Below are 14,833 nucleotides of genomic sequence, written 5' to 3'. Positions count from 1 at the left end.
AAGTAATTGTCGTTGAAATTCTTGAAGAATGTTTTAAAGCAAGTTCGAATGGAATTGCCGAAGACATTCTCAAAGAAACTGTCGCAAAAATTTCCAACAACATCACTGAAGAATTCGCAAAGAAATTGACTGATGAATTCATAGGAGTTTTGTAAATTACATCTGCAAGGAATTTTTAAAGGGATTTCCAAGAGATTTCTCAAAAAATTGCCGTCGGAATACTCAAAGGCATTGATGTGAAAATTCTTTAAAGGATTTGCAGAAAATATGCCCGAAATTCTTAATGAATTGCTTAAAAAATCCAAACAAATATGCGAAGAAATTCCCAAAAGAATTGCCGAATTCATTCCTGAAGGCATTGCGAAGAAAATATTAAAACTACTGTTGAAGCAATAAAAAATGCTTGAAAATTCCCAAACTAATTGGCAGAAACTCCCGTAACAATTTCCTGCTAAAAATATGCTAAGAAATTGTCCAAGTAGTTTCCAATTCAATAACCGAAGAAATTTCAAAAAAAAAAATTGCCGAAATCTTCTTTGAAGAAATTCCCAAGGTCATTGTCACTCAAATTTCCAAAGCCGTTACCGAGAGAATTCAAAAAAAGAAATGGCCAAATAACGTAATTCTAATAAATTAACAAAAAAAGGAGTTAATTTTCGACATTCTTTCAGGGTTCGTTGCTTGATATTAAGATTAATTCTTTACCAAATTCTCGGGGGGTAATTGTTCAAAACCATTGGCGAAATTTATTGGTTAACGCTGATAAGGTTCCTGAAGAAGTTTAGGTTATAATCTCTGAGTATTTGCAAAAGTTCGTTGCTGATTAATTGCGGGATTGATTGAAGTTTTTCTTTACTAGAAATAATATTACTAGAATTATATTGGGTTTCTCAGTTTAGACTACTGTGATAATTTGAGAATCCACTGAATCATCATTTTCCAGCGAAATTTCACACTAATCAAACTTATTTTGTTTACCTGTTGTGCATCCGACGCCCCTGTCAAGAACTCAACCGAACTTGTGTATGCCAGCCGCTGCGAAGTCGTGTGCGAAATTCGACTGTGATGATAATGAATTTCGGCCGAGTCTAAATGGGTGCAAATGTCGCAATATATTTGAGGTAAATTATTGACAGGAGTTTTAGTAAAATTACGATAAGATAGGGAAATTGTTCCATTTTTTGTGCAGGCTGCTCCTAATTTCAACCTTCTGGAAACAAAAAATTGAAGCGCTGTTTGTTTGATTTCTAATTTTTGTATTTTTCGTTGGATGAATTCGGAAGCCTAAAATAATGTTAGAAAATGTTCCCAAAGGCCCTCAAAAGAACTCCTAGGGGCATTTTTAAAGGATCTCCTGAATTTCCGAGGGAATTTTTGAATCAATTTCTATACTCCTGGAAAAATTCTCGTATAAATTCTTAGATACATTTTGGAATAGTAACGAATATACTCTTGGACAAATTATCGTAAAAACGCTTGGACCCAGGACGTATTCATCAAGAAAATCATGGCAACAGTTTAAAGGAACTTCTGAAGTAATTTCCGAAGAATTTCACGAAGAAATTATTAAAGGAACTTTAGGATAAATCTGAAACTCCTGGAAGTTCTCACAACACTCCAAAGGAATTTCAGGAGGATTTCGCGAAGCAACTCCGGCAGAAATTCTCTAATAAACTTTCGATGGATTCCTTAAAGAAGTTCCTAGCACAATTCCCGATTGAACTTCTGAAAGGTATTGCCAAGGGTACTCCCATAATAAGGGAGCTTTTATCCTAGAACATTTTTCCCAAAATCGCGAAAAATATGTGTTTTCAAGATGTTTTGTATTATTTCCTTCTTATTACAAAAAAAAAAACTGTAGGGCTTGACAGCTTTTTAACTGCTTGGCCAATTTCAAATCTTTTAGCGTGCTTTGCAGATATTTTTCTAGCCTGAAAAGGTCCTGAACAAACTATGCGTTCAAGTATTCTTTTTGATGATATTTTTCACCAAAAACTGCGAATGCATGCTTAAAAAGTTGATTTTTTTTTCACGTAAAATTTAAGTTTAGGACGATTTTTTTTAACAGTTTTTATTAAGAACCAGCGAAGGATTTTCTTTACAGTATTTTTACCTGCATTTTGAACATGAACATTGAACATAATTTGTAAACACTACAAAAATTGAAAGTATATGCTTCCATATTATTATTTAGAATTAATTGTTCATTTTAATCGAAATTATGATTTTTCTTTAAAAATGCGTGTTTTAACGGTTTTTTGGAAAAAAAACCTTATGTAGAGTCTATTCAAAAATCATTTTGAAAGAAATTCATTAAAAAATATTTAAAATCGGTTGAAAATTGAGAAAATTATGGCACTTGTAGTGAAAGCACCTTTATTACTCAAAAATTGAGTTGTTCATACCACCTATAAATCTCAATATTTTTGGCTCAAACTCGGAAATTTCTCTATTTATGTAATTTGAATCATGAAGAACGACCAAACGTATCCTGTAGCTTTTACCCAACCACTAATAACTCTCAACTGTGTATGCGAGTGACAGATTTCTCTCTTGATTTTTTTTTTAGATATTTGTATTTTTCCTCAGGATTTTTTGTCAAGAAATCTGTCAGAAATACTTCCTGGACAATCGCCAATAAAATTTTCACAGAAATCGTACAAACATTTATAATTGAGTATTTTTTTTCTAGAAATTGCCTTGGTAATTCTCACAGAGAATTTCTTCTTCGAGTCCTCCCAGAATAGTACACAGTTAAAATAAAAATGTAATTTTAAGTTTATTTTCATGCACATATTTGGAGCATAAAAATAAATGCAAAATTCCATCGAGCTTTAAATTTACACGACTTGGAAAGGGAAGCGATTCATGTAAAATTAAACGTCATTGAATTTTACACGAACCGCAGCACGCGGTCCGACGACGTCATGCTTGTTTGTTTTCTTTTGTTCCCACCGTTCCCATTGAAAATGCATTCCCCTCCCGGGTATCATTGGCAGGGCAGCAGTAAATGAATACACAACAGCGTGAGATTCGGGATTCGTTTAAAATGTATCTTTTATTCTGACGCTGGAGGTGTTTTGAATTGATATCCTGCCGCACACATAATCATATTTCCGAAGCAGTTGTCATCACTTGTCCAGGTTGCGGGGCAATAAATTTGAAAGCGGATTTGCTTCCTCCGATAATCACGCTCAATTGCTGTCGCCTGGAACTACAACCGATGTGGGTTTTGCGCTTTTGGCTGTAAGTGGATGGATGGGATTGAAACTCTTGATAGACATTTACACTGATTCTGCTTACCTCAAGTTTTAGTCCTCTAGTACAAACGATGGTATTTGTTGCTCTTATGCATTTCCACTACTTTTGACAATTTGTACAATGGATTTAAAGGCCGGGAAGTGAAATATGCGGCTCACAAACGAAGATGGTTCAGTTGAAGATTTTATCACTCCGCCATGACTGTTTTCGACTTGACTGATATGTACTAGTTCATGTAAAATTCAAGTTGTCTTCGTTGAAAAATAAGGGTATATCGATTTATTTTTACAACGACTGGAAATCAAATAAATAAAATTGTAAATTTGAATTGAAATGCATGCTCCAGGTTTGTGCATGAATTTTAATAGAAAATTAAATCGAACACAAGTTTCAACTCGTGTACATTTACATTTCTATCAGATTACAGCTCGTTGAAATTTAATTAATTTTTGCTGTGTATTGGTGGTTATGCCTAATACATCCTAAGAAATTCAGTTGTCAGTTCCACCAAAAACGCTCAAGGAAGTCTGTTACTAATTACTCTATTTTTTTTTGCTATTTCGGTATGCTTCCAGAGTAAATAAGCCAAAGGTTAGGCCAAATATATCTTCTACGGGAACATCCATAAAGTGCCTTACTTTTGTGGAAAGGTTTGTAAAAGTGTGAAAACAATGTATTAAGTATAAGCAAAACCTCTACGGACGGTGGAGTTGAAAATTCTTAATTTTAGTTTGACGTATTTGATGGATCTTTCCCAAAAAATTTGTCAGAGAATTTTCAACGCAATCAGCACAGAGGAAAATTAGAGACTGACGGAAAATTTATTACGCATTTCATCAACAACCGTAAAATGCTCATGTTTTAGAGATAAGTATTTAGTTAAATAGGAGTTAGAACCAAGATGTATTTTTTTTATTTGTTCGCTTTGGCTACTCCAAGTGCTAGTGTAGGAAGTGTTTTGGTTACTTATTTACTTCAAATTTGTATTTGTGCAATGTATGTCCTTTTTATTTTGTTTTTGTGAATAATGCATTGAAGTGTAGCTTTTCTTAGAGTTTTGTGAACTTTCTTGACTTTGATGTTAACTCGTAAACTTTAGGAACAAATGCATGAATAGTGAGCTATCACATTACTGTGAATTATTTAGAAGGAACTATGAGTGTTTCAAGAATATATTTAGTTATCATTTTTTTTATACGATTAAGTTTACCACTCAGAATCATTTAACAAATAGTCAAGTTCGTACAAGAGTCCCAACTCAAAAACTTTTATATCTTAAGGTTTTAATTTGAAAAGCTATGGAAATTTTCATATAAGTTTTTTTCAATGTTTGTAGAATTCACACATGTTTATTATTTTTTTCAATAAAGGAAAACTCAAAACAAGTTAGTTTTTCAAAAAGTGTTTTAAAATTTTTTATATATAAAAATGCAGTGACATACGTGGGACTGCGCATAACTTGTGAACGGAAGTTCCAATTTGGGTCGTCTTAGTTTTATTCTGTTGGTTTTGACCCAAGGAAGATCTATAAGGCAAAAACATGGATAAATTGAGAGTTTGATGAATTGAGTGAGAAAAATACTGATGGGTGTTTTGAGAGCAACAATTCCCCAAGTAGTTCTTTCTGAAAATTTAAATTTTTGAGTTGTGTCCTCTTGCACAAAACCGACGATATATGACACCAACATAAAAACAAATCGATTTGTACAGTGTAATTTCCCACATGGCTTGGTCAGCCAAAGCAAAATCAAGAAATTGAAATCGATTTCACTCAAACATGCAAACCAAACCAAAATTCCGTGGAATAATCGCATAATTCATGAAGCAAAAACAAAACGGACAGCCATAAGCAAACTGTGCAAATTAATTAAACTATAAAACCGATAAAATCACCAAAGACCAAAGTCACGCATTCGAACCACCATCGCCGCCGCAGCCCCACCAGCGCTATTTACTGTCGGGTCTCGGGTGTGAAGCCGGCGATGGAATCGAATTACGCGGCAACCGGTCTCGGTCTGCAATGGGCTGCCTGGAGTAGCCTCAGGGCGAAACAATGATATCAAACCATAAATCATTTCATACGTATCCTACTACTTACAATCGTAATAAATTAGCAGCGCTTGATAAAAAATTATCTGGTATTGATTTTAAGCGATTGCTATTAAGTCGCCTGTAAAAAAAGAATGAAAAAGAAAAAGAGAAAAGAGAGCGCGTGAGGTGTGAGAAAAAACCGGAGGGGAAAAGAGCAATTATAAAATAACACACCGAAATGAAAGCAAAACGATTCATTATGATTGGGAGTTTTTTTTTGGGTGGGGAACTCCGGGGGCGGTTCGGATGGTGTTTGGGGAATGGATCAGAACTTCACCGATTGGTGCACAGAACACAATATGAAAAGCAGCAGCTACAAACAGCTTGGAAAAATTGGAGTGCAAGCAGCAAAATTGCGCGAGAAGTGTGATAGAGATTAATAAAATCGATTTTACGATAATGACTTTATGGAACAATTAGGGAAATTGACGGCTCGTGGTACAGGGCACCTGTTATCGTCAATTTGTGTTTTCGAGTGAATGAGTGCGGAAGGAAAAGGATAGAAAGCAATGTGGAAGCGTGACTGTGCAGGCGGGTGCGTGTAGGAATTCGAAACATATTCTTTGATTTTGGTGGTAGTGTAGAACTGTAATACTTACAATCGCTCCAAGGAAATAAGATCGATTAGCGCATCTTTTTCTATCGTGTAGATCTGGTTGTCAGTCAGCTGCCTGGAATGGACAAATAGAAAAAAAAGTATGAGGGTATAGGCGTCGGATCTGCTACTGCTAGCTGCTACTTCATGATTGAGTAGAATAACAAATACTAGCTTGATACTTGTAGATATTCTGGAAATTCAGAAGCTTCGCGCTAAATAGTTCAACCCAAAAATCGCACAAGTAGAAGTTTTTTTTTCTTTTCCAAGTAATGCAGGGAGCATCTGCTCAATAGACACCTGAGCGGAAGGCTCAGGTAGTGTTGTGTTAGATACCACCTTCAACAGCCAATGAGCAGGACTACATCCCCGACCCACTAACCCGTTCCCATCCTATGGGGCGGGGCAGCAGGGATTACAGTCCCGCGGCTTGACGAACCCACCTGCTTGCGAGTCAGCCCCGTGGTCGCCGATTAAGAATAGGATTGGCAACCCCAATTCAAGGTGACAAGCGCCCCGTGCCGAGGAATGAGTGGTCGAGGGGGTGAAAAAGATCGTTATCAGAGCCTATGGGGTACCTGGGCACACCAACAGTATTTCGTATTTCGCGTGGTGGACCTTGTTTCCCGTGCTACTCGTGGGATTAAATGAACTCAAAAAATATCAAGTGGAGGTGGTAGTGGCGAGGCTAACCACTTTGCAAGAAGTGGGTTGGCTAGGTCTCCGTTAAGGAGAAGTGAGGAGTCATGAACAGGAAGCTGCGCATGCAACTTCAGTGTAGGAGCTCCGATTCATTCCCTGGCTAGCCTGCTGGGGGAGATAGTGGATGGAGTGTGGTTGATGAAGGCCATCGAGCAAAATCATGATGGGCTGTCTGCAATGGAGGTGGCTGTACAGCAGCTTGGTAAGAGCATTGACTTTGCGTCCACGAAGTCCAACATAAGCAAGGACCTTTAAAGGGCCCTGTTCGTAAGTCGATTGACGATGCTAATCAAGATCACGAGAGACTCGTGAAAACTGCAGCAGCGGCAAAACCGGCGAAACCAAAAATTACGAAGTCTACCCAGACAAAGGCCTTCGTTTTCGCAGGAAGCCCAAAATGTGTGGCGGATGCGACTGCTATTGATAAGCACTCGCAGAAGCAGGTGAGGCAGCCGTCAGGTGAGGAGGTGTCTGTCGGTGCCCGGAAGGCTAGGAGAATACTAAACCCGAAAGTCGGCAGTAATGCCAGCAAGTCGGACCACATCCAGGCGTCCCGGAAAGCTGGAAAGGGTGGGCCTGAAAAGGGGGTTGCGACCGTTGTTAGGCACTCAGCAACCACAGTAAGGTTAACTAAGTAGGGTTAACTAAGGGTAGGACCCCTCGGACGAAGGTCGTCCGGAAGAGGAAGATGAAAACACCGCTAGATGAGCAGTTGCGCAGGGACACCAAACCAAGAAGGCTTAAGAGAGCAGGTGCCAAGTGCGAGAAAGGCGACGCGCTCGCCATCAAGACCGAACAGTCCAAGTACTCAGACGTCTTGAAGGCGACGCGAAGTGAAGCCAGCTCATGGATCTGGGAACTGATGTGCACCGTACGCAGTATTAGATGTACTCGGACGGGTGAAATGATCCTAGAGCTTAAGCGCAACAAGGAACGCAAAGGCGCTGCCAACAATTTTTTTTCCTCCCCTGTTGGGGAATTTAAGCCACTGCGTCCAATAAGCTGAACTTTTGTGGCAACAATAGTTTGGAGGAAGAGGTCCTTGGCAAAGGGCCGAGGTGAGGGCTCTTACAGCAGAGGCGACTCTGAAGGCGCGAAGAACCTAGACAAGGTCACCGAACCGAAAGTGCTCATCACGCCACTGCGGCAACAGTGCCAGGTACAGGTGGCCACCGCAGACGTTCGGTTATGGAAGGGGCCGGCAGAGACACAGATAGCCTTTGAACAGCAACCTGTGGCGGACGTAAAAAAGTCCGTTAAAGTAGGGAGGATTAAGGTAGGCTTGTGCGTATTTCATCTGATGTTCCACGAGCTACCGGAAGTTGGTTTTAGGTGTTTGGAACCAGGATGCAAGTCATAGGACTGCAAAGGCCCTGACAGAAGCAAGCTGTGTAGGAGATGCGGCGCCGAAGGCCATAAGGCACAAAGCTGCACGAGTCCACCCATTTGTCTTGTTTGTACCGGGAAATCCGTGAACAACAGGCACCAAACGGGTGGTCCAAAGTTTGAAGGCCAGGCACCAAAGTTATTAAATCACAGTACAGGTAACGTAGCTGAACCTGAATCACTGTGACGCAGCTCAGTAACTGCTTTGTTTCTGAGTGGGGGACGGATCCCGGTCAAGCAATGAGAGATTTTCGATATGAATCGATATCGATTTGTATTGAATCGATGACGATCGCTATCGTCAGATAAAGCACTACAAAGGAAATCCGAATCTGGTTGATAGGAATATCGCCATCATAGCGGACCCATACCAAGTACCAGCCGGCAACGGCAATTGGGTCGCGGATGGGTTCGAAAAAATTACGGCGATATGGACGACGCACATTGGAGTAAATCATATCAAAACCTGATCATAAGTGAAAAAACTCAAAATAAAGTAATTGGGTTTTCCGTTGTGTTTTTGCCAAGTGTAGTTATTGTGTAATCGTTTGACAGCCAAGCAGTGTCCAAATGTTTTGTTTACGCTTATCAGAAGAGGTTTAGTGAAGCTGAATTTTATCCGTTTTCTTTGATATAACTCACATCGCGTGCAAGTTTTGACCGTAAAAAGTGAATAAAATTGATAGTCAATCAATTCAAAGATGCAGTTTGTTAAAGAAGGTTAATATTGTTATTCTGTTAATTTGAAACCTAAACAAATTGACGTTAAATTTACATACAATATATGAAAAATTGGAAAAAAAATTCCATGGAATCCTTTACCGTACATTCAAAATGAAATAAGTTGATTTTCCGGCTGTTTCCGGGAAATCTTCTTTCAGTGTATGATAAAACTATTGTTCCTCTTTCAAATGCAGAAAGAAATCCTTCCGGATGTTTCAGATTTCAAAAGTTGCAATTCTTTGAAAAAATCATGATAATTATATTATTATATGATATTATTTGCCTAAAACACTATTTGGCCCTCTGAATGTATTTTTTGTTGAAAACTAGAATTTAACAGCTTTCAATAAAAAAAGAAGTTTAATATCGGTCAACTGGTTCAAAAACTGTGGTTTTTTGAAAAAAAAAAAATAGTTTCGAAAAATCTTGATTTTTACAATCTTAAATTTGGTCACCTAATGACGAAATAAAAAAATACGGGTTTAATTATTTTCGATAAACTACAAAACCATCCAATATCACGATGTTCGGAGACACACTATATCAATTTTCTATGGAATGCTTGTATTATTAAAAAAAGGTCTGGTTGAAGTCGGCTAGATTGGTTGTTTCTCACTGCTAGGTGAACTTATTGTTATAAAGTTCATTGAAAACTATGAAACACGTTTCATTACTAATTTGGGTTGCATTTGGGCTGTGAAAATACGTCAAAATAATTTTGATCAGTTTTGATGTACTAGGTGCTCCACTGTGCGACGGGTAAATACCCCGCCCAGGAGTTGGTGTCTACCACCTATGAGGGCTTCGTGGTTGCCAAAGTAAACGGGGTCTTCTTTTGTAGCTGTTTTGTGCCTCCACAGTGACCGATCGAGCAATTCACGCAGATGTTGTGCTGTATGACCACCGTGCTGGTTGGGCTAAGCGAAGGCCGGTTTTAATAGTGGGTGACTTCAATACCTGGGCCGTGGAATGGGGAAGCCGTTTTACGAACCAGTGGGGTCAAATTCTGCTGGAGACTCTGGTCATACTAGATGTCGACCTGGCTAATGTCAGCACCAAGAGTACCTTTAGTCGGAACGGTGCGGAGTGGATTATTGATGTTACTTTTTGTAGTCCTCGCTTAACAAGTCGTTCAAATTGCAGAGTAGACGATGGCTACACTCACAGCGATCATCTGGCGGTTCGCTAGAGTATCAACTACAACAACTGCAGGCAGCGGGTAGAGGAAGAGGTGGCTAGGTCAAGGCCAAGTCGTCGCAGGTGGAAGACATCATACTTCGACGAAGGAGTATTTAGGGAGGCGCTTCGCCGTGAGCGAAACCTACTTGGGTTAGACGGCGATGAGCTGGTAGCGGTGCTCTCGCGTGCGACCGCGCCTAGGCAAGTCCAGCTTAGAAATGGGAGACCACCGGCTTACTGGTGGATTCAAGTGATTGCGGACCTGCGCCATGCCTGTCTACCAGCTAGGTGGCGGATGAAGCGAGCATGATCTCAGGAAGAGCGAACGAAAGGCGGGTGGTGTTCTCCGCTGCAAAACAGCGCTAGAGACCGAGATAAGTGCAAGAAAAAAGGCCTGCTTCGAGGGTCTCTTTTTTTTTTTTTTTTTTTTTTCCTTCTAAACCATAGGGGGATAAATCTGCTCATCAGACACCCTAACAGGAAGGTTAGGGTAGTGTGGGGATGAGGCCGTCTTCTACAATGCCGGTAGAAGCCAGGACTACTCTCTCCTCGACCCACTAAAACACATTCCTATGGTCGCCAAACCCTACGTCTCTCCGGAACCACCAAGAAGGTATTGCTTCAGAGAGGGGCTAGTGCATATCGCACCCTCAAGGTTAGCTGCCGTAGCCTAGCAGCAACGAACATCGATGACTCGCACTGGAGAGTCCATCACGATAGCATGCTGGCGCTTAGCCAGTTTCCCGAGTGGTCCTCGCCACTCCCTTTGTCCTCGGAAGGCGGGCAGGGTCAACCCCGCCCGCGCCCTACTGCTGAGCGGACATCAAGAACTGATGCCCACATGCAACCCGATCTGACCTGCTGAAGGCAAGGGTATCACTACCCTTCAGGCCTTATCAGCTGCATCCGTAGGTTGCAGACAGCAGAGTCTCACCTACCCCGACCCTTGCCGGGGACCCCTTTCCAACCGCGGGCTCAGATCCAACCCAGTAGACTGACGCCACGACAGCACCGCTACCGGGACTTCCTCTCCGCGGCCACTTAATCGCTGTAAGGGTCGATCTCGACCGCAGGGCACCGGTATGACCTACGAAGCCGACTTCGAACCCCTGGACCACCTCTTGTACTGCATCTGGACTAGCCATTCTCCGAGTCCACGCGCCACCTCCTTTGTAGCTCCCAGACGATATGGGTGATAGCCGTTGAAACGGCATTCCAGCTAATCTCATCCCTACACATTCTCTGGACCAAGTTGTCCGGAGTTGTGTCCTCCCCGCATGTGGCAAGCATGCGGTCACGCATTGTGCGAAAACGCGGGCACACGAACAAAACGTGTTCCGCCGTTTCCTCTAAACCATTGCACACTGGGCATTCGGGAGAATCCGCATGCCCGAAACGGTGTAGATACTGTCGGAAGCAACCATGACCTGTAAGGACCTATGTCAGGTGGAATGAAACTTCCCCATGGCGCCTATTAATCCAACTATCTACCCTCGGTATCAACCTATGGGTCCACCTTCCTTTGGTGGAACTGTCCCACGCGCGCTGCCATTTGACCATAGAGGCCATCCTGACAGTCTTGCGTATGCCTCTTGTGCCGCGCATTTCGAAGCACTCCATATCCTCACTGATAAGAATGCTGATGGGCACCATACCAGTAATGACACAGAGAGCGTCATGTGACACGGTACGGTACGCGCTTGCAACCCTCAGACACATAAGCCTGTAAGTACTTTCCAGCTTCCGTCGGTAGCATTCAGTACTTAGCGCGGTACCCCACGCCGGGCCGCCATACCTAAGTATGGACGTAGCAACACTAGCCAGAAGCTTGCGCTTACTGGCGTACACCGCTGAGCTATTGGACATCATCCGGGACAGTGCCGCAATAGCTGTGGAGGCTCTTTTACAGGCATAATCGACGTGGCTACCGAAGGTAAGCTTATCGTCGATCATCACGCCCAAGTGCTTGACAGAGCGCTTCGACAGGATAGTGCACTCTCCTACACTAATCTCCGTCTGCTGCGCCGACTGCATGTTGTTAACAACCGTCACCTCTGTCTTGTGGTGAGCCAGCTCCAGTTTTCTGGACCGCATCCACGCCTCCACAACCTTGATCGAGTGGTCGGTAGTCAACTTCACCTCCTCGATCGTTTCACCGTAGACTTCGAGCGTAATATCGTCGGCAAATCCGACAATCACCACTCCCACTGGGTACTCTAACCTCAACACCTCGTCGTACATGACATTCCATAACACCGGACCCAGGATGGAACCTTGCGGGACTCCTGAGGTTATGTGAAAGCACTTCCGACCCACCTCCGTGTCGTATACTAGTACGCGATTCTGGAAGTAGCTTCCGAGAATCTTGTACAAGTACTCCGGTATCCCCAGACGCAAGAGCGCATCAGCAATAGCAGCCCAACTGGCGCTATTAAATGCATTCCTTACATCCAGAGTCACTACCCCGCAAAAGCGAATTCCCCTCCTCTTAGGCTCGAGTGCTTTCTCGGCGGTTTTTGTAACCGACAAGATAGCGTCTACGGTGGACCTCCCCTTCCGGAAGCCATGTCAATCAAGCATATTGGTCTATATGCCGACGGGTCTCCGGGTGGTTTCCCCGCCTTTGGCAATAGTACCAGGCTCTGCCTCTTCCAAGCTTCTGGGAAAACTCCCTAGTCCAGGCATTTCTGCATAGCAGACCTGAACATCTCGGGAGCTTCTGCAATAGCTACTTTTAAGGCCAGGTTCGGAACTCCGTCCGGACCTGGGGCCTTACCTACGCTAAGGGACTTAGCTATCCCCGCAAGTTCCACATCGGTGACCATTTCCTCATCGCCAGCCCCAGTCCCCGGCTGTCCTACGAAAGGAGGCCAAGGACTAGGATCATGACGCGGAAAAAGTCCTCCAATGATCCCCTCCAACATCTCTGGAGATTGCTCTGTAGGAGCCATCACACCTCTCGTCTTGGCCATAACGATCCTGTAGGCATCACCCCACGGGTTCGTATTGGCACTCTGACAGAGACCCTCAAAGCAGGCCTTTTTGCTTGCTCTTATCTCGGTCTTGAGCGCGGCTTTTGCAGCGGCGAACACCACCCGCCGTTCGTTTCGCTCTTCCTGCTTCGAGGGTCTCTGTCACAGCGCCAATGCGAATCCGTTGCGTGATGCCTACAGGATTGTGATGGCCAAGACGAGAGGTGTAATGTCTCCTACGGTGCAATTTCCAGAGATGTTGGAGAGGATCATCGAGGGGCTTTTTCCACGTCATGGTCGTAGCCCTTGGCCTCCTTTCGTATGACAGCCGGGGACTGGGGCTGGCGATAAGGGAAGAATCACCGATGTGGAACTTGCGGGGATAGCAAAGTCCCATAGCGTAAGTAAGGCCCCAGGCCCGGGCGAAGTTCCGAACTTGGCCTTAAAAGTAGCTATTGCAGAGATTTCCGAGATGTTCAAGTCTGGTTCTATTGCCAAAGGCGGGGAAACCACCCGGAGACCCGGCATAGACTAATATGCTTGATTGACACGGTGCGGAAGGTGCTCGAACAGATCATCCACAATAGCATGTTGAGGCACACCGAGGGTGTAAATGATATCTCGTGCAGCTAGTTCAGCTTCCGAAAGGGGAGGTCAACCGTAGACACTTTCCTGTCGGTTACAAAAACCGCCAAGATAGCACTCCAGCGTAAGAGAAGGGGGATTCGCTACTGTGCAGTTGTGACTCTGGATCTAAAGAACGCGTTCAACAGCGCCAGTTGGGCGGCTATTGCCAACTCGCTCCTGTGTTTGGGGATAAGCGGGTACCTGTACAAGATTCTTGGAAGCTACATCCAGAATCGAGTATTACTTTACAATACAGAGCTGGGTTGGAAGTGCTTCACATAACCTCAGTGGAGTTCCGCAAGGTTCCATATTGGATCCGGTATTAGGGAATGTCATGTAAGACGTGGTGTTGCAGTTAGAGTTCCCGGTGCAAGTGGCAATTTTCAGCTTCGCTGACGATATCACGCTAGAGGTCTACGGTGAATTCATCGAAGTGGAGTTGACCACTCGATCACAGTTGTGGAGGAGTGGATGGGCTCTAGGAAACTGAAATTGGCCCAACATAAAACTGAGGTGGTGGTCGTGAACAACAGAAAGTCGGAGCAGCAAGCGGTGATCACTGTAGGCAATTACACTATCACTTTAAAGCACTCCTTTGAACACTTGGGGGTGATGATTGAAGATAAGCTTTCCTTCGGTAGCCACGTTGATTACGCCTGCAAAAGAGCCTTCAAAGCTAAAGTGACACTGTCTCGCATGTCCAAAAGCTCTGAGGTGTATTCTGGTTAGTGTCGCTACGTCCATACTAAGGTATGGCGGCCCGGCGTGAGGCACTGCGTTAAGTACCGAAAGCTACAGTGATATGCTGGAAAATACTTATAGGCTGATGTGCCTGATAATTGCGAACGCGTACCTTACCGTGTGACACGATGCGCTTTGCGTTATCTCCTCAAATGTATGGTGTTTATGTATGGTAGAGAAAACGGCTGAGCACGTTTTATTCGTAGGCCCGCATTTTCGCACAATGCGTGACCGCTAGCTTGCCACATACGGGGAGGGCACAACTCCGGACAATCTTGTCCAGAGGATGTGTAGGGATGAGTTTGGCTGGAATGCCGTTTCAATGGTTGTCACCCACATCGTCTTGGAGCTACAGAGGAGGTGGTGCGTGGACTTGGAGAATGGCTAGTGCAGACGCTATACAAGAGGTGGTCCATGGGTTCGGTGTCGGCTATGTAGGTTATACCGGTGCCCTGCGGTCAAAATCGACTCCTACAGCGATTAAGTGGCCGCGAGAAGCACATCCTGGTAGCGTTGCTGTAGTGATGTCGATCTACTGGGTTGGATCCGAGCCCGT

General features: G+C 43.5%; 1 protein-coding gene across 1 annotated transcript in view; it reads right to left on the bottom strand.

The window, feature by feature from the left end:
• LOC109398826 (protein slit) overlaps positions 1 to 14,833 on the bottom strand; it is a 707,963-nt gene that overhangs the window by 40,210 nt on the left and 652,920 nt on the right. Inside the window, 2 exon segments of the mRNA XM_062856890.1 lie at positions 5,360 to 5,431; positions 5,952 to 6,023. Of these exon segments, the coding sequence (XP_062712874.1) occupies positions 5,360 to 5,431; positions 5,952 to 6,023 (144 nt within the window).

Source organism: Aedes albopictus, chromosome 3 (assembly GCF_035046485.1).
Source record: "Aedes albopictus strain Foshan chromosome 3, AalbF5, whole genome shotgun sequence".
Taxonomy (NCBI): Eukaryota; Metazoa; Arthropoda; class Insecta; order Diptera; family Culicidae; genus Aedes; species Aedes albopictus.
Note: the sequence above shows the minus strand (reverse complement) of the source record. Positions and strands in the feature narration are given on the sequence as shown.